At 41.9% G+C, this 23,909-nt stretch overlaps 1 protein-coding gene across 6 annotated transcripts in view; it reads left to right on the top strand.

The window, feature by feature from the left end:
- The window catches only part of Inpp4b (inositol polyphosphate-4-phosphatase type II B), a 762,195-nt gene that overhangs the window by 675,112 nt on the left and 63,174 nt on the right, over positions 1 to 23,909 (top strand). For all 6 annotated transcript variants that reach the window (XM_026777265.1, XM_026777268.1, XM_013354610.2 and 3 more), the window contains 5 exons: positions 12,622 to 12,794; positions 13,932 to 14,055; positions 15,157 to 15,274; positions 18,229 to 18,369; positions 21,088 to 21,185. In XM_026777265.1, coding sequence (XP_026633066.1) covers positions 12,622 to 12,794; positions 13,932 to 14,055; positions 15,157 to 15,274; positions 18,229 to 18,369; positions 21,088 to 21,185 — 654 coding nt within the window. The remainder of the gene's footprint in view (positions 1 to 12,621; positions 12,795 to 13,931; positions 14,056 to 15,156; positions 15,275 to 18,228; positions 18,370 to 21,087; positions 21,186 to 23,909) is intronic.

Consider the following 23,909-nt stretch of genomic DNA (forward strand, 5'->3'; position numbering starts at 1 on the left):
CCTTGAAGGTGCTGCTGCTCCACCTCACACAGGCCAAAGCTTGACATCATCAGTGGTGTGCTTTCCCTGAGCTGGCGACATCGGGTCAGTGCAGTTGGCTCTTCCTTAAAGAGAATTCAGGGCCCTGGGATAATGAGCTGGACGGCTGGGCTGAAATTTCTGGTGCTGATAATGGGTTTGTTTTATTGGTGAAGCCTGATGGGGTAGTGTTGCCTGTTCCCAGGGCGTGGAGATCTGACTTGTGAGTTCTACCGTGCCTTCTCCTGTGGATGCCTAGGCAGTGTCTGTCCAGCCTCTCCACCATTACCCAGCCAGAAGGACTTCACATGTCCACTTGCCTAAGGGAAATTATATTTACTGTGGAGTCAAGATCAGGCTGGGGTCTTTGAGGCTCTGTAGTTACACACCCCCCATACCCAAGGTAGGGTGACATGAAAAAGTAAATTAAAAGTAGGAACCATAATGGCAGGTCAGCCACAGCACCACTGTGGATGAAAAGAGGACGTTTGTTACAGCTTTTTGAATAAAGCCCCAGGATTCACTTTTCACTGGCTTCTGGCAATTACGGTGCTCCACTTTCTGCAGGGCTTGTGAGCACAGAGGCCCAAAGGCATCATGAAGGAAAACGAGAAGGAAAGCAGGGAGCAAATGGAAACCAGAGCAGACTAGGAGTGTGAATCCCTTCAGAAGTGGCCACCACTCTGGTCCAGCGTGTCCTTTCCACAGTGGGACATGGGCTGGGCAGGCCAGAAGTTACCATCCCTTAAGAGTTTTCAAGTAAATCAGAAATTTTTATAATACAACTCAAGGTTTAAGGATTAAAATTATTAAAACAATGGCAAAGGGTTTTTGATCCTACTGCACATACTGGCTTTGGGGGAGCCTAGGCAGTTTGGATGTTCACCTTACTAAACCTGGATGGAGGTGGGCGGTACTTGGACTTCCCACAGGTCAGGGAACCCTGATTGCTCTTCAAGCTGATGAGGGAGAGGGACTTGATCGGGGGAGGGGGAGGGAAATGGGAGGCGGTGGCGGGGAGGAGGCAGAAATCCTTAATAAATAAATAAATTTAAAAAAAATTATTAAGGAGCCTATCATACAACAAAAGTATATGCCCAACTATGCTCATAGCAGCATTGTTTGTAATAGCCAGAACCTGGAAACAACCTAGATGCCCTTCAATAGAAGAATGAATGAAGAAAGTATGGAATATATACATATTAGAGTACTACTCAGCAGTAAAAAACAAGAACTTCTTGAAGTTTGCGTACAAATGGATGGAAATAGAAAACACTATCCTGAGTGAGGTAAGCCAGACCCAAAAAGAGGAACATGGGATGTACTCACTCATATTTGGTTTCTAGCCATAATTAAAGGACAGTGAGCTTATAATTTGCAATCCTAGAGAAACTAAATAAGAAGGTGAATCCAAAGACAAACATATAGGCATCCCCCTGAATATTAACCTTCATCAGGCGATGAAAGGAGACAGAGACAGAGACCCAAATTGGAGCACCGGACAGAAATCTCAAGGTCCAAATCAGGAGCAGAAGGAGGGGGAGCACGAGCAAGAAACTCAGGACCGCGAGGGGTGCACCCACATTCCGAGACAATGGGGATGTTCTTTCGGGAATTCACCAAGGCCAGCTGGCCTGAGTCTGAAAAAGCATGGGATAAAACCGGACTTGCTGAACATAGCGGACAATGAGGACTACAGAGAACTCAAGAACAATGGCACTGGGTTTTTTATCCTACTGCACGTGCTGGCTTTGGGGGGGCCTGGGCGGTTTGGATGCTCAACTTACTAAACCTGGATGGAGGTGGGCGGTCCTTGGACTTCCCACAGGTCAGGGAACCCTGATTGCTCTTCAAGCTGATGAGGGAGAGGGACTTGATCGGGGGAGGGGGAGGGAAATGGGAGGCGGTGGCGGGGAGGAGGCAGAAATCCTTAATAAATAAATAAATTAAAAAAAAAATTATTAAAACATAAAAGCCAAGTGAAGTGTATTCTCAGTCTGAGGAAGACTGGCTCATTCTCATTGGTGATTCTTTTGAAAGCTCCGAGTCTCTGACTGATTTATACAACTGTATTAAGTGCTACCCCTGCTACCAGTCTTGGCTCTGTGAGAAATATGCCAAGTGTTAAAACTTATTACTGAATCACAAGCAAATAATATAATTATTGACAAGTAAAGAGTTCTTGATAAGACGGAATAAAGAGTCCATTGCCTTCTCTACATCTCACACTCACCAGAGATCTCAGTCACTTTATGTCTTCAGCGAGTGCATATTTGCAAACATGGAGAAGTACTGATTTCCTGAGAACTTGTCTTTTATACTAGGTAAGAATTTTAGTGACTTTAGCCATATATAACAAATTTACTTTGCCTTTTTAAACTACCAAAAATCAAGAGCAAAATTTGGTTTCTTAAAGGGACTTAAATAATAATATTAAATTCTATGGATTTCTACATATTGAATGAGCAAAATTTTATTATAATAAAAATACCCTTGGATTTGGCTTTAAAAATTCACTCTTGAATGGCTAAAATGACTTCTATACTATAATTATAACCACTTAAAAGATGTATTTAGAATCTAATAGGACTATATCTGTTCTCCATAATGGTAGAATTTCAATAACATTTAAATGTAAGTTAAATTTGGAAAGACTATTTCTGTACGAAAATTATTTTTTTTAAATTATACAATACATTAAGATGTAGCATTGCTATGTGGGACTAAGAAAATACTTGGCAGGTGCACAATGTCTTCTTTCCTTGTTTGTGTGGCCTTTGAAAATCATTGAGAGTCTTTGAGCCCACATTCTTTTTCTGCCAAATGATGATTACCTAAAAGAGAAAGAAATAAAGGAAAATTTCCATTTTGCGGTTGTAGGAATGATGGCAAAAGAGATACCACATGTTTCTAAAGTCACTCCACACGTTTTATTTAGGTGACTATTCTGTGCCAGGTGCTGTTTTAGACACAGAAGATAAAACATGGAGTAAGGAAGACAGAGCACTTGCCCTCCTCGAGTTTGTTTTTAGTAGAAAAGCGATAACTAGAAAACAGCCTGAGAGATGGCGGGCATTATATGGCATCGGCGGGTTGATGGAGACAAGGTATTAGAGCAAGTAAAAGTATTTTGAATGATGTTGTTGGTCCAAGATTGGGATAATGAAATAATCAATTGACAGAGACTTCATTTAGAAGTTAATGTTTGAGCAAAGATACAAGAGATAAAGGGGATAAGCCCAGATATCTGGGGGAAGGATTACTGGATGCAGAAGACAGCTGTTGGGTACATGTGTTTGCCGTATCCAAAAAACATCAAGGTTCCAGTAACAACGAGTGGAATGAGAGGCAAAAGAAAAGATGAAATTCATAGGTAAGGCCTGGGAAGAATCATCTCTGACATCTTTGCAGACTCTCTTTTTACTCTGAGAAAAAATGGAAAGCAATTGAGAGGCTTAACAGTGATAAACTCAGCGCAATAGAGAGAAACAGAGCTGTGCTGCAATTAGAATGCAGATGGAAAGAGTCAAGCCTACGATAGACCAGTGAGAATCCAATGCGTTTATATAGGTGAGGCATGACACTGTTCCTGGCACGGAGGGGACAGCACAGTACTGAGTGCTTTACCTGTTTTAAGTATTAGTCAATGGGTGTTTTCTGGTAGTTTAAGCAGAAGCATGTGAACTGGCATCACAAATAACTGAACAGCTTTTGCTGGGACAAGTGAGAGAATAATGTTCCATGTGTGAGTTATAGAGAATTCTAGATGGGAGAAATCTTGTGGAAAGGTGTGTAGGAATTCACATGGAAGGTGTTAAGTTTGACATGCAGGCGTCAGCTATGACGTTAGACCCGAGAAGCTGGCACTCAGACAAACTAATGGTAATTTATTCAAGTATATCAATAACATGCTGAATTTTCAGAGACTAAGGGAATCATCTATGGATTTTTCCTGGGGAAACATTAGGAGATAAGAAAGAAGTGGATGAAGCAGCAGTGTCTTATTTGAAAATCACCGGTGAGTTAGGACTGTGGCATCCTGAAACACTGGGTCAGATGCACTGAGCAACTGGATTGAGGCATGTCTTTGAATTTAGCATGTCGGAAGCCCTTGGTGACAAAGTGTAGATTTTACTTTAATAGGCAGGGATTAAAGCACATTGGAGAGGACTAGGAGGAGAGAAAGTAAAGGAACTGGAGGCAATTGTATATTCATTTAAAAAGGGTGTCCAGTGAAGGAAACAGAGACAGGTTAAGAACCACAAAGGAAGTACAGACAGCTTATGGCTATGTTTAGAAGAAAAGGAGGTAAACATAAGTTTCATATTTATTTGCGGATGGGAATAAATTAGTAACAAATACAGCTTTGGGAGGGAGGAGAAAGTCGTGCCAGACAGATGCTCCTAAGTGGGTCTTAGTGATGAAATCTAATGCATTCAGGGTGGAGTTGATGATATACACTGGAGAGCTCGGTTTGTCTTCAGAAGGAGGAAGAAAATCAGGACACGAAGGACAAATGTCAGTGGGTCACACAGAGAACTGTGATTATTTCATTCTCATCGTACAGAAGATTATGAGCATAAACTCATACTACTCAGAGGAGGATACTGTACCCTATCACTATCACCTCTGATATACTACTAGACCGGTTCTAGGCTGTATGGTTGTTCTCAGACTTAGAGATAACCTGCAGTAGGTTAGGAAAGGGGAGAGGACACTTTCCACCCAGGAACATCAGGACATGTGACTACTGAACATGTATGTTCACATTGCTGTTGGTCAATTGAGTACAGGTTTAACATTAATAAATCTAATCTATGCACACAGTGTTCCAGTTTTATATGTAAAAAGAAAAAATAATCCTGTGTACTTTATTCCACTGGCCTTGAACATCACTAAAAGTAACTATTGAATCCATGTTGGGGATTGAGAGTAAACATACAGACACTTCCTTCCTGGGGTTAACAGCACTCTATGCAGTCACTGCGGCCCCCCACTGCAGCCATGTTCTCAGTCTTGCATGCTGCCATTGAAATGACAGGAGCTATGCAGTGCAGACAGGCTAGTCATTTCCAGCTTTTCCACGATCTCTGGAGCTTCTTTCAAACTTTCAGCCTACTTGTAGGCTAGAGCCTTAAGACTTGTGTTTATTTAGAGCCAAAAGGCAAAGTAAGGCCATGGAATGTGAGTCTGGGACTCTTCTTGGTCCAGCAGAACCCAGATCCCGAGCTTTAGAGCTACAGCAATAGCCAGGCTTGTGTGAAGAATGAACCGGTTGCCGGCCACTGGCTTAGCAGGATGCACGAAGGCCTCCCACTTGAGGCCGTGACATAAGAAGTTTAACCAGAGCTTCAGCTGATGCATGGTCTTTGCTGCTTCTCTAAAAGCAAGAATGCAAAGTTTTGTAACACTGTTCTCACTCAGCCTGGCAGAGTTTACACAAACACGGATCCTTGACGTGAGAAAAGTTGCTTCTGTTCTTGTGCTCATCTGTCTTGGACTGAGCAGCCTGCTCACTTCTAAAACAGCTAAATGTTGTCAAGAACAGTCACTTTCCCAGCAGGCATTAGGGTTGTCAAGAACAGTCGCTTACCCAGCAGGCACTAGGGTTGTCAAGAACAGTTGCTTACCCAGCAGGCACTAGGGTTGTCAAGGACAGTCGCTTCCCCAGCAGACACTAGGGTTGTGGAGAACAGTCAGTCACATAGCCCAGCATGTGCTAGAGTGACTATATTTTAAGATGTAGTTTTGTCCTTTGGTTGAATACTGTCCTGTGGAGAAGCCAGAAGAGGGAAAATCACCCAAATGCTATCTTACTCCCAGGGCTTGCACTTGTCTTAACAATTGTTTCTAGGCTTTTCCTTAACTTTTGGGCCCTTTCTTGAATAATATGACCTGTCTCGTTTCCTCCTCACCTCTCTCTTCCTCCGATCTTTGTTTCTACTTTGATGACGTCACAATCGGGTTTTCCAGTGACTGACATCTACTGTAGCTGTGGATTCTTGTTTCTGAGGCAGAATACCTGATATAAGAACTTAAAGGAACAGGAATGTGTTTGAACAGTTTTAACATAGTTTTAACAGTTCCAGCCCACAGTGATGCCAAAGCTTGGTGCAGCGGGTAGCTCAGGCCATGGCTGGGGAAAGCATGTCTGTTCACATAGTCCCGTTCCTTGTAGTTCCTCTAGGACCTCTCTGTTCTCCTGTAGCCCGAAATGGCCTGTCTTCCCCTAGGAGACTTTTGGAGAGGCCTTACGTATTAATAATCTTAGACACATCAACCCAACAAACTTGAATTTCAATGCTAACCAGCACAGGTTATGGAAGGATACCTCAGTGGGTACAGTGAATTCCATGGAAAACAGATGGACAGTCTGTGCTTAACTCCTGAAACTTACAGATAAGTGGAGAGCACTCTCCCCAGATGGTATCTGAACTCCATGAATGTGTCTGGGCAGGCAGATGCCTCTACCATGCAACACAGTAATAATAGTTTTAAATGTGCTGCATTTGTTGCATTGACTTCCTGCTCCTCTGGGTCCTTGAGTCATCTCAGATTTGTGGTCAGTTGATAACATCTACAGTATCTGTGAGGTTCAGACCCTGATCCCCAGTGCTCCAGGGCTTTGCAGATGATGATTGCCTACACACCATAAACCTCACCAAATTTGTTCCACGTGGGATGTCTTCCCTATGTTCCGAACAAGCCACAGCCATACACGACCACAAGCTTCTCACCAAGACCAACTGCCTCCCCTCTAAGCACTCACTTTTAAAATCCCTCTTCCAACTCATCCTTTCCGTCCTTGCTCTAATTGCGGCTACTACAGCTTGCTTTTCGCCATCCTAGTCTTACGTCTTTAAAGATATTTGAGGTTAGGAACTGTGTAGTGCAAATATTTCTGCACTCATCAGAATTCTAATAATTGTCTGCTGTGGTTCATAAAAATTGTGTTTCTCAAGATGGCTGTGTGAAGGCACAGACACAGGGCTATGGTTTGGATCTGAATATCTGCTACGTATTAAGGGCTTGCTCCTTGGTGCACCACGCCCTGGAGGTTATGAAGCCTTCAGGAGGTAGGACCCCATGAGAAGTCTGGGCATGTGCCCCCGAGCAGTATTTGGAGAATTGTACTCTCTTTCCCTCTTTTGCTTCCTAGCTATGAAGTGAGCAATGTGTTTCCCCCTTGGTCCCTGTCACCATCACAAGAATGCCCACCTTAGAGCAGTAGATTTAATCAGCCATGGCCTAGATACTTCAAAGTTCTTAGGCAAAATAGACCTTTGCTTTTTTCAAGGCACTGTATTTTGACTAATGCAGTGGGCAATGTAAGGAGACAGGTTAGTACTTGTCAGGATAAGAGAAATGTACATTGAGCTTTCAATTCCTGGATCAGAGACAGGAAATGAATCACATGAACAAAGGGGCAGGATGGCTGGGCAGAAAATACTCTGAGCTTGCAAAAACAAACAAACAAAAACAAAACAGAAGTTTGAGCAGTCAAGCCCCAGCTGATAGTTCACTTTTCTCAGTTACCTATTGCTGTCTGGGTTTAACCCATCCCCCTGGGCTATGTCTGGATTATGGGCTTCCGATGAGCTGGCATCTAGGTCTATAATTAAAGTTGGCCACATGTATTAACCTCATACAAAGAATTTGCTGTAAGGTTGTACAGAGGAAAGTTTCTTGGTAATTTACTTGCCCTCACCCCTATCGATGATTTGTACAGTGTTGTTCACGTGTTCACCCAAAGGGGCCAAGAAAGAGCCATATCTATGCTGGTGTAGGATGTAGGTTTGGAAAGTCAGGGGAAATTCTAAGAGCATGGTGATCCGTCCCCAATGCCCTATGCTCTCCACCAGCCATAACAGTATTTTCATTCTGTATTACATGGGGCTTATATGTAACATGAACGAGGGCCTTCTTGTTTTGGTTTTCTGTCCCTCCCAGTACCCCACAACTGTTTAGCCCCAAGAAAATCACACATAGGTCTCCATAAATTATAAGCAGATTGGCCCATTAGCTCTAGCCTCTCACTGGCTAACTCTTACATCTTGAGTAACCCATTTTTCTGATCTATGTTAGCCATGTGGCTCAGTACCTTTTTCCAGTGAAGCAGATCACATCCTGCTGCTTCAGTGGTCTGGGCAGGAAAATGGGAGGAATCAACTTCCTCCTTCCCAGAATTTTCCTGTTCTCATTACATCATTTCTACTTCCTGTCTGGTTTTCCCACCTATATTTCCTGCCTGGCCAATCAGTGTTTATTTATAAGAAGACAATTCTCCCACACCACTTATATAAAGAGTAAAAGACATGTTAGGTTAGGGTTTAGTCTGAGCTGGTCTCAGACCCTTAGGAATTTTGTCAGCTTCCTTTGGAGCTGCTCCAGCTGTTTGGTTCTTCAAAGTTCCTGAGTAAATGACCAGGGCTTGGACATCTCTCAGCTCTTTGCAGAGTGTTTAGTGGCCATTCGGTCTTTGAAATTTTCCTTTTATCCCCTGCCCCCCTCCATTTATGAAAAGTTGTGGTAACAAAAATAAGAATGGCTCCATGCTTTTGTGAGATTAATTATTTTAAATGAGGACAGAAAATCAAACACCTGAGAAGAAAATGGCTCAGAAATGGGCAAGCCAGCATTACGCTGTGCTACAGTTGCTTTGCTACATGGCCCTTTTATTTTTCTCCAGAGTAACGTAAGAGCCATTGAGCTCAGAGGACACGGACATCCTGTACAGGAAATAGATGGTGTGTGGAGGGGAGGGAGGGCGCCCAGCAGTCATTCTCTGAATCCTTCAGCCAGTTGCACTTGAATACATTAGAGAAGGCCATAAAGGGACGGGAAGCAGAGCTCCACCTGGATGGCTTCCAAGCCCTTCACAGAGCTCAGGAAAAGCTCAGCTAAGCCACATGCATTTTATGTTTTCCTGCAGAAAGATTCCACTTGGTGGGCTCAGGGTTAAGGAGTCTCAGCAAGTTTTTATGGAGGCACTAAAACATTCTCTTGGTGTTTTGCTCTGTTGCTGAAGGAAGCCCATGGGGGAGGGCAGAACTCAGGGGCTGCCGACTGATGAGCTCGGCGAGGCACTGATGTGAACACAATCGTGATGCAAGCACAGCTGCCCTGCTCCTTGGACGTGTCTCACAGAGGAGAGTGTGTATTTGCACACACAGCCATGCACGTGTGTAAATCCTCAGTTGAAATGTAAAAAGCCTAAACTTGGGAGAGTAGGCATGTGGGGACTTTTGCTTTGCCCACACAACATGAAGGGATGGTTTCCTGTGAGAGGACAAGACAGCCACATGCAAAGGGTCGAGAGGGGGTGTGTGTGAAGACTGAGCTCCTCCCCAAACCAGGAGCTCCCCCACCAAAAAAAACAACCATCAGTTCCAAAGAGAAAACAGAAGCATATTTTGTTCTTCATACGAGTGATGTAGAATGTTCATTGAAACAAAAAAACCATTTGTGACATGAACTCAGCCTTTATTTGGGCCACCATATCCTATGGTGTTTATGTCACAACCTGTGATTTACACAGGAGGTGGGTGTTGTTATGAGAAATATACCTGTAGTCTTTGGAATTTGCTGCAACCAGTTCCTTTATCTGCTGACTTAGCTGATACCTTCTCTTTCTAGAAAATTATGCATTGGTTGCCTTCCTGGTTTATGCTTCTCCAAGAAAGCATACTGTCCATCTTCAAGATACCTTACCATGCACTAACACTTCCAACTCTTCGTTCATAACTAATCTCTTCCCACATTCTCATTCTTCTTAAACTGTAATCATAAAAATATAGTTGCCATCTAATCTAGAAGGTAAGACATTGTATTAAACGGAGATGACGGAATGCTACCAGTGAGGGAAGTACCTCCTGTTTCTCCCAGGTTTAGAGGGTCAGTGTATTTCTACCCCATTCTAAGAAAGCTAGAAACGGTCTCTCCCTCTCTCCCTTTTCTCTTTCGTTTCCTAAGTGGTCTATGGAGCTTCTACTTTCAAAAACCTTGAAGAAAAGCAAACAGCTGCATTTCATTTGAAATGACAAACTCATTCAAGGACAAAACCTTAGACGCTTAAGTTAGCTTTTCTGTTTTCAAAGTAGGAAGAACATATTACACCCCCGAGTAAGCTGTTGCCCCCAGATATGGGAGAGTATGATTCAAGGTGCCGAAGCCATAGACTTGTTTCTGGAGGACTATGCAAATATACAAATCCTGTTTCATTCATTCATTCTTGAATGAAATGAGTGACGAGGTAGTTCCCCTTCAGCCTGATAGAGCAGCTCCACCTACTGCACAAAAGCTGTATTTTCTGCTTGATAATTGCACAGTGGAATTTCAACCCTACAGCACCAACCACTAAACAGAGCTGGTTGATACTTAATTGCCAACATCAAGCTATGAGTCAGTTTATCAGAATTTCCTTCTCCACATTGTCAAATGAATCCAGCTGTCATGAGCTTTCCTTAAATGTCCCCTTCTTTAGTGGGTTGCTTTTTCATGGTCCACTACTAACACTTAAGTTTACAATATTTTTTGAGGAGAGACACATAATGTTCTGCTTTATATTGCATCGTTTCTGTCTTTGTGAAGCTGGGGCCACTCATTATCCTTCCAACCGTTTGGATTAGGTCATCTGGTTTCTTAATCGCAACATCAGATAAATGATAGCAAACACAGCACAGCCCTGATATGTGTTGTTCGCTCAAGGTCCTAACTGATTATTGACCTTTCAATGCACTCTGGAAGATGACTCGTCTTGTCTTGAGGATATGATGTTATCACAAAACTGACTTGATAATTAGTTTTGCAGCTTCCATCATTCATGTTATGTTGTACTTGTCAACTCATAACTAATTAATTTATAGTTGAATAGAAGACCACAGAATCAAATATTTGTATTTCATATTTCTCAAGTCTTTGTTCTCCAAATAAATTGAATAAGACACAATTTGCTCATATATTATGTGCCAAATTCACAATTATGCAGTTGATCCATATTTAAATTTAGACTTGTAAGCACCTAATGGGCTTCAATTTTTATTTTCACTTTAAGAATGGCTATGTGGGTGTTGAAGAGATGACTCAGTGGGTGAAATGTTTGCTGAAGACTTTGGCTTGGATCCTATCTCCCCATTCCTTCTTCATTACTGAAAATGTGCAAAAGAAAGCGCAACCACTCAGCACCTGAGCAAAAGGCCAGCACAGTGATTGACACCTGTGTTCTCAACGCCGGAGAGTTGAGAGAAAGGATAGAGCGTAGAGCTCATTAGCCAGAGGTTAGCCAGTGGGTGGGTTCAAGTTCAGGCTGAGGCCATCTCAGCATGTACGATGGGAGCAATAGGAGATGCATGGTGTAAACCTCTGTCCTCTATACAAGTACAGAGGCATGCATACGTATATGCACACATGTACATACACTGTGAACCAGAGCATGTGTGCACACACGTGTGTACAGACACACACACACACACATTTCTTTAAAAACACTATTTGAAACTCTAAAAAATGTCAAAAGTCTGACTTTCTCAAATATACCTGCATTTTACAAAAACGTGCCGTATTTGCCATAAATCGACCCATTCACTGACAATTTTGGTGTCTGCTAAAACCTGACCCTGTGCTAGTTTCTTGGAATTTGGTGATTAATAAATAAATGGATTCCTCTCCCTCACTGAACTCCTTTTAAAAAAAGTTTTCACAGCAGTAACAGACTGAAGCAGTGTGTGTCAAAAAAGATGTGACAGCCTTTCCTTTTTCTTCAGGACAGAGTAAAACTCAAGGAGACGACTTCCTTGAAGATAGAGGCCACAAACTAGTGTTTCAGAGAGGGCAAACTGTTCGCCAGAAAGCAAATTAGAGGAAAGAAAACTTCTACAAGAGTGAATAGCTTGAAAGTCCCTGGGTTAAGAAAGCAGGGCAGGATGAGGGGTGTTATAATACACTTAGAAGTCGGCATTGCAAACTGTGTTCTAAGGTGGTTCTAGACAAGTGTGCAGAGGTCAGATCATGGCGGAGCCTTCATGAATTTGAACTGATTCTGCATGCAGTGGTGGTCCTTGACTAGCTTTTGTTGGTTTATATATCTTAAATAAGGAAAAGGGAACAATGAAATGGGATTCGAACTGATTGAGAAGTTCCCATCCCACACTACAGAGAGAGGATAGGAGCTGAGCAGAAAGGAGGTAGGAGGGACGTAAGTTAGGAGACCAGGAACTGACTCTCAGGATGTCAATGCATGACAGGCAGAGTACGGGTGGACTGCTATTAAATGGGCCGTGCTAGGAGTAGAGATGATCTGATGGCCAAGTTTCTATAAGAAATCCACCAAAACTTCTGTCTCCAGCATAAAGAGAATCTGATAGCATCATTAATTGACATTCAGGGAATGCCCATATTAAAGAAAAGCAAAGCAAAAAGGAAGCCACTGTCGAGGACAGCTTGCATCTGGGGCACAGGTCCATGGAAGCCTGCTGTCATGGCCAACAGACATCTGGGGCAAAGGTCCATGAATCCTGGGTAAAGGGACAAGTTCACTCAGAATAATGATTGTCTGCTCAGTTTTTCTCATCTTTGCCACTGTTCTTGCTCCACATCCTGCCACAGAGGACTGGTATGAACAGCTACAGCCCCTCATCCTCACCCTGAAGGAGTGCATGGGAGAGGTGGTGAGCCGAGCCAAGCAGTCCCTGACGTTTGTGCTGCTTCAGGAGCTGGCTTACAGCCTACCCCAGTGCCTGATGCTGACGCTGAGAAGGGACATCGTCTTCAGTCAGGCGGTGGGTGCCCACTGTGGTGTGTACAGAAGTGTGAACTGCCCCTGTCCCATCCTCGATGGGGGCACAGCCCTTTGAACGGTGTTATTTTTAAGTAGCCCTTCTGAAATCCTGGCCCCCTGTTTCGTTTATCTGGATAAATAGACTGAATACGTCATGGAGAACTTTTGAATCTTTGATATTTCTCTGTGAAAAGAAACAGCTCAATGTGAAATGTATATTTTGCTTGAACCGTGGATGGACTTTGAGAGGAAGAGTCAGTGTTCTGTTGTGTCATTCCCTGAGACAGCCTATGAGGGGAAAGGAAGGGACTGTCACCTTGCATTGCAGGTGATGGCCGAGAGCTCAGCAAAGGGCACATTTGTATATAACCCCTTATTTATTCAGCTTTTCCAGAAATCTCAGGACAAGGTTTTGCAGAGATCTCTCCTTCCCTTCATAAGAGACTTTTTGCAAGGCTGCAGGATTATTTGCAATAGTTGGCTGATGGTTCCCTTTTCCTATATCCAACCCTAACGGTGACTCCAAGACCAGTTCTACCCCCAGCGCAGGGCTCGCCACTTTTCTTTTGCTCCCCTCTCTCTACCGCATGATTCAGTTTCAGAGGTCGAGATGTGGAAGGGAGGAGAGCGCAGTGCTTCACGTCGTAAGCTGTCATTGCAGAGGGGGTTTCACCAAACTGCCCACTGCAGTAGATTATGCCATTAGTGGTCCAGTGGAAGACTGACCCAGCCAGGCACGGCACTTTCCCTTAAGCCTGCTCATTTATGATGTCCTTTTAGTGACTCTTGTCACATGTGCAAAAACACAATACTAGTAGAATTTGAAAATCTTAAGAAGTTTAGTGGAGCCATGGTTATAGACAGTAGACATCCAATTCAAAGATTTTCCACCTTGGTTCTAAAATCCATTTACCTAGTTTCCTTTCAATTCTGTATTCCCAAACCCTTAGACAATGCCACCCTAGATCAAAGACCATCAATTTATTTTAATAAATATGTGCAAATTCTAGCACTTTGTTATATACACTTGCTGAATTTTAATTAAAGCTGGGATATCTCAAAAATCTGAAGATATTTACAAACTGAAGTGATAAGGTTGCTGACCCCAGTGAATTTCTTGAATGATTTCTTTCCTTAGCTTGCTGGATTGGTGTGTGGTTTTATCATCAAGTTACATACAAGTCTGCATGACCCCGACTTCCTCCAGCAGCTTCACACAGTGGGCTTGATAGCGCAGTATGAAGGACTGCTAAGCACCTATAGTGAGTATTGCATGCACCTATGAAGAACTGCTAAGCACTTATAGTGAGTATTGCATGGGTTCATCTTAAGATCTTATTGCTGGTCATAGTCATAATATATCAGTTTTCTCAGATAAGGTGAAAACTCAGTGGTGAACCTTTTCTATGCCACATGTCAGAGGAACGGTGTAGCCTCTAACTTCTTACTTGCTCGCCCTTGGGTTTTCCTTGGGATTCAATTTATGTTTTGAAGATGGAATTGTGGGTTATTTCAGAGTGGGCTCTTTAGCAGTCATCTGGATTTTTTTTTAATATACAGACTTATTGACAACATTGGTTTCATTGACTGGATTTTAAAGACACCATAGCCTCATGTCTAGGACTGTGCTGTTCAATACGAGAGCCCCATGTGTTTATGGAGTGCTTGATATTCAGCTACCCCAAAATCCATGTGTTCTAGACATGAACACCAGATTGCAAAGACTAGCAGAGGCAGCTTCTTGCATTAGCTGGTAGGAAGTTTATGTGGCTTTACATGTGAATCTGCAGTTTGTATATGTTGGGATTATATATACTGTACTATTAAAATTAATGTTGCTTTGTTTCATTTTATTCTTTTGAAGAAATGAAGAACAGAAAATCTGAAGAATAGCCCACATTCTACTTCTATTGAATTATGCTAATCTAGGGCATTTATTATGTCTTCGGGCAATGTTTTTCAGAATTGGAAGACAAAATTAGCATTAGGAGATTGATAATTGATGAAATGATCAGTGAAGTCCTCTATTCTAAAATATCAAATAGTAGTTCTGTCTATAGAAGATGTCTAAATGATAGTTTGCTTCATAAAAAGGCTTAGAAATCTCCCTCTGGCCTCTCAGTACAGGTGAACATTCTTCTTCCCTCAAAGGGAACATGGACGTCTGCAGTCCATTGAAAGCATTCTTATTTCGCTGTTGGAAACCTGCACAGTTGATCCGGGGCATATGCTGAATGGGCTCAGTGCATTGAGAAACTCAGTCACTGCACTGCCAGGCAGAACTCCCACAGGGAGGCACCGCAGCGAGCAGCATTTTAGTTTAATAGTCTGTTTGTTAACAAGGTACCTTTCTCCCTGTGCAGGTGATGAAATCGGGATGCTCGAGGACATGGCTGTCGGCATTTCAGACTTGAGGAAAGTTGCATTTAAAATAACTGAAGCCAAGTCTAGTGATGACCTGCCCATTCTCACAGGAAGGCGGTGAGTGGTGCTCCCGCCCAAAATCTAGATGTTGTCACACTCATGGCATTTTGTGGGCATATTTCCTCGGAATTCAGGCTTGGTGTTCTTTCATCTTTTCTTCTTCTTCTTCTTCTTCTTCTTCTTCTTCTTCTTCTTCTTCTTCTTCTTCTTCTTCTTCTTCTTCTTCTTCTTCTTTCTTTTTTCTTTCTTTCTTTCTCCTTCTCCTCTTTCTACTTCTCCTTCTCCCTCTCCTTCTGCTTCTCTTTCTTTTTCTCCTTCTCCTTCTTTTTTTGATGAGAAATAAATGCAGATTGGATGATACCAGGAGGTCCTGAAAATATCCTGGAAGTCTCATGCATGTTTGTGAAATGGTCATGAGGTTGGACATAATAAGGTTCATGAAACAGAAGAAATCTGCAGCCGTGGCAACATCTAGAGCCAAATCCTCTTCATGCCGTCTGGTCCAGAGCTCTGGGTATTCTTACATTTGCGAGAATTGCTCAGCTAATAGCTTCATAATTCTTGAGATGACTTCAAATTAAATTCAGTTAAAAGCAGCAACATGTAAGGAAGGATATATTCTTATGTCAGGTGCATATTCTACCATTTTTTAAAAAATTATTTTTGACAATTCACTTTCAGACTCTGAGATTTCTGAGAAAAGTTGTTTTTTTTTAAATAAATAGCTTATAAGGTCAGAATATGACAGGCAGAGTTCCAGAAATAATAAAAAAGATGGCATGTAAAAGAGATTTTTAATAGAAGAATTGTCCCATACAATAATTTGTTTCATTCAGAAGTCATCCAATTTTGATTGATCTGCTGTTATCACATTTGAATATTATATGAGTGACGTGAATTTTGAAGTCATCTCAGGTCGCAGTGTAAACATGTGTTACAGAAAGATGCGGAACAGATCAAGCAAACATACAATAGTTACTTAGAATTATATGCCAAAGGTGTATACATAACAGTAAGTTCCTCGTGTAGAGAAGAGAACTCTGGAGCACAAAATAAACAGAGCCCAATGAAAGTAAATGTCTCATCTGAATGTTAACTCATCCTTTGCTATTATTGGAGGAAAATGAATAAATTGTTCACAAACACATCTGGAACATAGCACATTCTTCCGAAGTTTATTACCGAGTGGGATAAGCTGACACATCCCTCACCGTTCATGAGGGAGTTTACCCGGCCACTGTGCCGGTGAGGGGAAGGAGGTTCTCCCTGAGGATATCCCTCCAACCGCATTTACATTCAGAACTTGTTAGAGAAGTACAGTATTCCCAGGCCAGAAAAAATGCATCTGGGTCCATCCTCTCTGCTATAACAAGAGCCACCTCAAACAGCCATCTTATGTAGGGAGGAGCTTAGTTAAGAGAATTACTTGCACACCACGCTCAGAGACCTCAGTTTGGTCATCAGCCCAGGGAAAGCTGGGCCTGGGTTCCATCACCAGAAGAGTGTGTGTGTGTGTGTGTGTGTGTGTGTGTGTGTGTTTGCCTCCTCTACAAACCGTTTCTACTTTTCTTCTTTCTCCATGGCTGGCTGGCTCTCCTTTTTCTCTGACTACCAGCCCTGCCTATCCCTCCTCTGACTAGCTATTGGTCATTCAGGTTTTTATTAGACCAATCAGGTGCCTTAGGCAGGCAAGATAAAACAGCAACACATCTTTCCAGAGTAAAACAAATGCAACATTAACAAATGCAACACATCTTTGCCTAGTTAAACAATTATTCTGATGCAAACAAATGCAACAAACCTTTACATAGTTAAACAAATATCCTACTCCACAATATGAGTCTATTATCAATAGTATTTAACAAAATATTTTACTGGAAAATTTAAAACTATTGTTAAAGGGAAACTCACTCTTTGTCCTGTTCTTTTTCCAATGTATAAATTATGCTCCTACCCACTCCATGTGTTTCTGAAAATATGTGGCTTCCTCCGGTCCTTAGAGTAAATTCCTTACATGTCTACATTCAAGTTCTTCCTACATCAGATAATAAGTGTGACATGTACAAGGAGCTGGACTCATTTTATGGATCCTAAACTTCCAACATTGTATAGTTAGGATCATTTTTAATGCAATTTTCTAGTGGAAAAATGTTTCTTTTTTTCTGCAAAATTTTCTAAAGAATCACAAGTGTCTGAGGTTAATTATGTACTCAGTAATGTTATTTCCATCTGGTTGTCCCAAACAGGCAGGTTTTTCCATCCAGCTAGGCAAAAAGAAATGTGTCTCCTACTCACATTGCTCATCCACGTACCTCAAAAGAAGCCACTCAAGGGAAGACAGGCTTATTTGGTCTCCGTATCTGAGCTAAGATGGTCTATTGGGAAGGGAAGGTATGGCTCTGGATGGCTCCATGACACGGAACCTCTGACTGTGACTGCCACACTTCTGTGTACCAAGGGCAGGGACACACTCTAAACGTGAAGTATTCTAAGCCATGGACAGTGGCCTCCATTCCTTAGTTGTCCCACCTCCAAACACACTGCCACTGTCTGGTACCAACTGCTCAAACACCAAACTGTGTGGGACAGTTCCCATTTAATTTGCAACAATTTTACTTATCACTTTATTAAGACTCATTATACTGAAAAAAAACATTAATATGTTTATTGTCCCTATTTTGAGGACTGATCTGGCTCTAATGATAAGTGAAGAAAACTTTAGACGTCCCATGCACTTGGCCAGGTGTCGTAAAAAGTGAGGTAATCATCCTCCTTTCCTGTGGAACTCGGAGCAAGGCTGAGAGTGTAGGTACACATAATCTTGCCATTGCATATGTCATGCATTTTAACAATGAAACGGGTTCTTCAGTGAATGCGGGAAAAAAAGCAGATAACCACAAAAGCATCGAAGGTGTCGTGGTCCAACTTACCTGTTTTTCCTCCCAATGAACCGCAAACACCCGAAAGCAAATACCAAGTACTGTTTCTTTCCCGCCCTTCGCTGTCTGCAGAGAACACTACGTGGTGGAGGTCAGGCTCCCGGCTGCCATGTTTGAGTCCCTCCCTCTGCAGATTAAAGAAGGCCAGCTGCTCCATGTCTACCCAGTTCTGTTTAATGTTGGAATCAACGAGCAGCAGACTCTGGCTGAGAGGTAGGCTTCGTGAGAAGGATGGTGTTCGGAGGGTCTTTGAAAAGCCGTATTTCTGCTTATAGAATTTAGACATAGGTATGTATAGCATTTTCCTCTCGACTAATACACTCTCTAGTTACTTTTTGTGCGAAAGTAAACTGTACACACGAAGAAACTGTACCCCTAAGTAAGTTTAAATGTGCCAGAACCTTGAGAAACAAACACACTGATGGCATGAGCAAAGTCTGCAATGGCCTATGAGGGTGACCTATAGAGTAGCCTCAGACTCTTTTATGTGCAGACTTTTAAAGAACTACTTAGGATTTCCAAGAACCAGTAGCCTCTAGACTAGACGAGTTTTCATCTTCTGGGCTGTTGTAACTGCACCATAGGTCACTTGATTTTGAAAACATTCTCCTTTCCTCTATCTACCTTGTACATTAAAAAATGTGTCTTTAAGTACCTGGAAACTGTGTACGAGTGATAGGATTTGGAAAACGAACAAAATTGCAAATAGGGCGACATGCTGAGGGAAGCAGGAAAGTCAGTTTGCCTGGCGCTCTGACATCAGCGTGCTGTTGATCAGGAAAATCACTTCCCCTCTGTTCTTTGATGCCTACTTTCATGATTTCAAATTTTGGTCTACCCAGGCAACTCTTGCATGGGAGATATTCTGCATAAATCCTGTAACATTTTCTTTAATATTCATCCAAATAATAACTATTTTATATGTCCATTCTCACATAAACCTACTTTGACTAGTATAAAGATTGAAGACTAGACAGCTGAAAGACCAAAATTCATTCCTTACACTTAAGAGGCTGGGAAATCGATGAGCCAGTGCCAGGGCACTGGTTCTTCTTGGTGACGGCTATTTTCCTATGTGCTCCTCTACTTTACATGTATGAAGGGGGAGGGCAGAGATCTTTGGTATCACATTCTGTAAGGACAGTAATCCTGTGGGGTCAGAACCCACCCTTGTATCATCATTTAACCTCAGTTATTCCCTTAGAGGCCACAGCAGTAAACAGAGACACCCTGGAGGATACAGTTTCCACACATGAGCATGAGTTTTGTGAGAACACAACACTTGTCCGACACTCCAGTTACTTACAATATCTAGCCAAGTTGGAGATCCCTAAGGAAACTCCCTGTGTGTTTTCTGGACACTGTCTTCCTGCTCTTTAGGTAGAGGTTGATACAGATGCAGAACATGGGTTGTGCCAGATCCCGCTTTGCCAAGTATAGGGCATATGGAGAAAGCGTGATCATCCTCCAGAGGAAGCATGTCAGCAAATAGCACGTGAAATTTGGGTCTCCAAATAATCAAAGATGTTGAAGAAACAAAACTAATTTAAAAAACAATGAGATTCTAGGATAGAAACTTCCCTGTAGGGAGGTGATTCTCAACCTGTGGGTAGCAATTCCTCTGGGGATCAAATATTTACATTATGGTTCATAACAGCAGCAAAGTTACAGCTATGAAGTAGCAACAAAATAATTTTTGGTTGGGGGGGTCACCACAACATGAGGAACTGTATTAAAAAGTCACAACATCAGGAAGGTTGAGAACCAGGATTGTAAGGGAAGCTGCCTTTCACCAGCTTTGAAGGGCAGATAGGAATTTATCAAGCTGACACGGAAGGTAAAATAGTATACTCAGAGGAAGATAGTGGGGGGAAGTCTCGTAGGCGTTGTGATGCTTAGATGAAGGAGAATGGTTGGCTGCACCCCACACGTGTCCCTCGTGTGCTGTGTAAAGGGCAGATGTGACAACTAATGGGACTTGCATTTGGTGGTTATGGAGAGACGAGAAACTCTTAGAGACCTGGTATGAGGAAGAATGTGTTAGCTTAACTTTTCTAATATTTTAACTTACTGGCTGATACAAAGCTGATAATAAACATTTTCTGGAAATACTGTTCTAGGAATATGTCACGGGAGAGGTGGAAGGGAAAGAGGGGCCAGAGGCATGTCACTAAGATGTCCTCAAAGCACTATGAGATGAATCACACCTGTCTAAAGGGAGTGATACAAGCAGAGATTTGAAAAGTCCAGTGAGTGATGGATAAAGTGGCCAGAGAGAGGAATCTGAATACTACTTAGATCTCAGAGCTGAATTTGTGGTAGAAATTGGAAGTGATTTACAAGGATTTCAGTTTGTGGTTTGGAAGGAATAGTAAATCTACATGGAGATGTCAATTGACACCTAGGAAGTGTATTTGTAGATTTGGATGGAGGTACATATTGGAAGCCACTTGCTAGAAAGACAAGCTTTAAGAATGAAACTGGGACCCATTCAAAGAGAAGACCCATGCAGAGGGATACAGGAACAAGCTCTGTGCTAGAGGAAGATGAGAAACACCGGTGCACAGTTGCTGGGCTTCACAGGCTCACACCAAATACATTCAAGGTGCAGTCATCCCTGGGAGACTTCAGGGATATACCCATGCACCCATCAGTTGGCAGAGGGCAAGATGCTATCCAGCCCAGTTTCCACACATGTACTTCCAATCTCTGTGCAAGTACAAACAGGAGATCTCGAATGAACAGAGACAGATGGGGTGCAGCCTTGCAGAAAAAGTGTGGAGTGGGTTACAAAAACCTTGCCATCTATTTAAAGGGATAGGACAGGGTATGTTATCTTTAGTGCCAGTTCATATTCCCCAACTCCCTTCTTTGCTTTTGTTGTTGTTGTTGTTGTTGTTAGGCTGGTTATTTTTGTTTTCCTATTTTCAGGTTTGGAGATGTTTCTTTGCAAGAAAGTATTAATCAAGAAAACTTTGAACTTGTTCAAGAATATTATTCGATATTCACAGAAAAGATGCCGCCTGATTGTAAGTATATACGCATTGTTGAAAGACTACCAATCGTTGTCTAATTAATTGTCTTAAGAGGGGCTGGAGACAAGGGCCGTGACTAAAGCGGCATGGAGTGGGGAGTCACAGTGATTTTGAGATTTTGTAAAGGAAAGGCATGATTACACAGGGATGTGGCCAAAGCCTGCTTCCTTGCCTTGGTTGCTGTTGCTTGGTGTTCGTGTTGGGACACTAAATGCAGTACCAGCAGAAAATGCCAAGATTTAGAAATATGAGTGTTATAATTAGAAATCTCAATTGGGTACACAGGAATTCCATATAATCTTTGACACTTAAATACCTTGACTGTTTGTGTTTAATCTTTTAGACATGAGATATGGTGCATGAATATAAAGAGGAAGTCAGGTAGACTACATGTTCTCCAGAATAGTGGTTAGTTTATAAATCAAGGGACAGATTCCTTGTTTTATGTGCAGTTTTTAGACATCTAAGCTGATAGGCATGTTTTAAACTTTGGAATTGTCTTCTCTATTATTTATTTCTGTAGCTCTTTCCCCACGGAGCTCTAGAGTATTTGGATTTATAGACTGACCGTCTATCTCTAGTATAATCTGTTCAGATATGTGTACCGATAAAAAACTAAGTTTAAACAAATGTGAAACATTAAATTTACAACAAAAGCTGCAATTAAAGTCCAATGCCATCAAATTACAAGCAATTTGTTCATTGATCTGTGTCTGATTATGCTTGGAGTTTCTTATGCATCAGTATGTTCAGATCTTTCTAGAACCCAGTAAGCATTGTTTCATGACACTACAGCAACCTGTGTATTCATATGCAGATAGATAGCAAAATTCACTTCCTAGTATTTACATTATAATTTTTATGTTATTATATTTCACATAAAATGTTATTTTTGCCAGAAATTAAATTCTTCAGATGTGGTTTCTTAAGCATCCAGCATAGTTGGAATTATACACCTGTTAATTTCACTAGGGTTACTAATATGTATATACCAAACTACTTTTCTTTATTGATTAATTAAATTTACTGAGATTTAGACATTGGTCACTAGTTGCTCCAAGGCTTTGTTTTTCTTTTCATTCTAAAATAATCTCAGAATTTTCTTTTACTTACAATGTGGTTTCTGTTTACATTGGTATCTGAAAACTACACATGGCCCCCAGCCTGAGAGCATCAGCGTACCTGGGAACCCGTCAGCAAAGCAGGCCCTCAGCTCCTTTCCAGATTCCTTCATCCTCCCGGAGCCCATGCTTCCAAGTGATGTCTTGTCCTTAGCAGTGTTTTAGAGCTATTAGTATGCAGTCCTTATTCAAAGTGTAAATTCAAAGTACGTTGCTGCAAACTGTGAAGGGTTTTATTAGGCCAGAAACAACCATATCACCTTAAAAGGACATAAGGAGAAGTGCTTATAAGTATTACCTAGCATATGAAATATAAAATATTTATATACTCAGTAATTTAAACTATTCAAGGGAATAAATGTTTAAAGATTTAAGAACATTAAACTTTCTATATTAGCAATTAAATAGAGTAGCCCCCCTCAATGTCCATGAGGGATTGGTTTCTTGACACCCTACAAATACCTTAAACTAAATCATTTCTACTAATATTAACCTAGGGCAATCTAAGAAGTATGGAACTGTTCACTATGCTGTATTTTTATTGGGAATAATCACATATACACAAAGACTACATCAGGTTCAGGACAGATGCAGTTTTGTTTCTGAACACTTCTGATCTACGGTCGTTGAATTCATAGATGGTAATCCCATGAGGGGAAAAACTGACTATATAATCAAGTGTCTTTAGAACATGTATACACACACACACACACACACACACACACACACACACACACACACTCATATTTATCCTGATCAGTCTGTATAAGGTATTGTATGTATATGTAAATTTTATGTATATGATTGGGGGCTGATCACTCTCTGTATTAGAGAGCCAATTGAGGCCCCTTTCCTGGGGAAGCCAGCAGGAAGTCCTTAGTTGCCTGCAGTTTTTTATCAAGGACTGAAGCAGTATGACCTTTCCACCTTCCACATTAGCGTGTCTGCTCACAGTGTCTTTTTTAGGCAGCCATGCTGATGAGATTTCATGGGTGTAGTTTCTCTGACATTTCTAGGAGATTAATCCTCCGAGCCAGCTTCCTGTTCCCTCCTCCCCACAACCTTGTAGTGAGGAAGCCTTGCTGTACACATCTAATTCGGGGCTGCTCACCATTGTCCCCCTCCCCCACAACCTTGTAGGGAGGAAGCTGTGCTGTACACTAGGGGCTGCTCATCAAGTCACTTGTCCATTCTCTGCACGGTCATTAGTTGCCGTTTTCTGAAATGGCCTCTATTGCATGAGCCACCCCTTTGATGAGGGGCGAGTCCGCTGCTTACCCATGGAAGTCATGGGTATTGGAAGAGAACCTACAACTGCCACTTTCCAAATGCCAGCAGAATTTCTATTGACATTCTAAATATTAATCCTTATCATCATAAATTGAACTAGTTTAAACTGAGCTGATCACATCTGATGGGTTAAATCATAGTTTGCTTGATTTTCCCTACTTTATTTCTTACATTTTTGAGGCAAAGCTATCAGATTTTCTGCAAAATGGAGTGGTGGTGTCACTGTGGATACACCTGCAGCAAAAGTGCAGCACACATCTGTATAGTCACAGGGACCTCTGGGGTGCATCCAGGGAGAGAGGAAAGT

The sequence above is a fragment of the Microtus ochrogaster genome, unplaced genomic scaffold (genome assembly GCF_000317375.1).
Source record: "Microtus ochrogaster isolate Prairie Vole_2 unplaced genomic scaffold, MicOch1.0 UNK51, whole genome shotgun sequence".
Classification (NCBI taxonomy): domain Eukaryota; kingdom Metazoa; phylum Chordata; class Mammalia; order Rodentia; family Cricetidae; genus Microtus; species Microtus ochrogaster.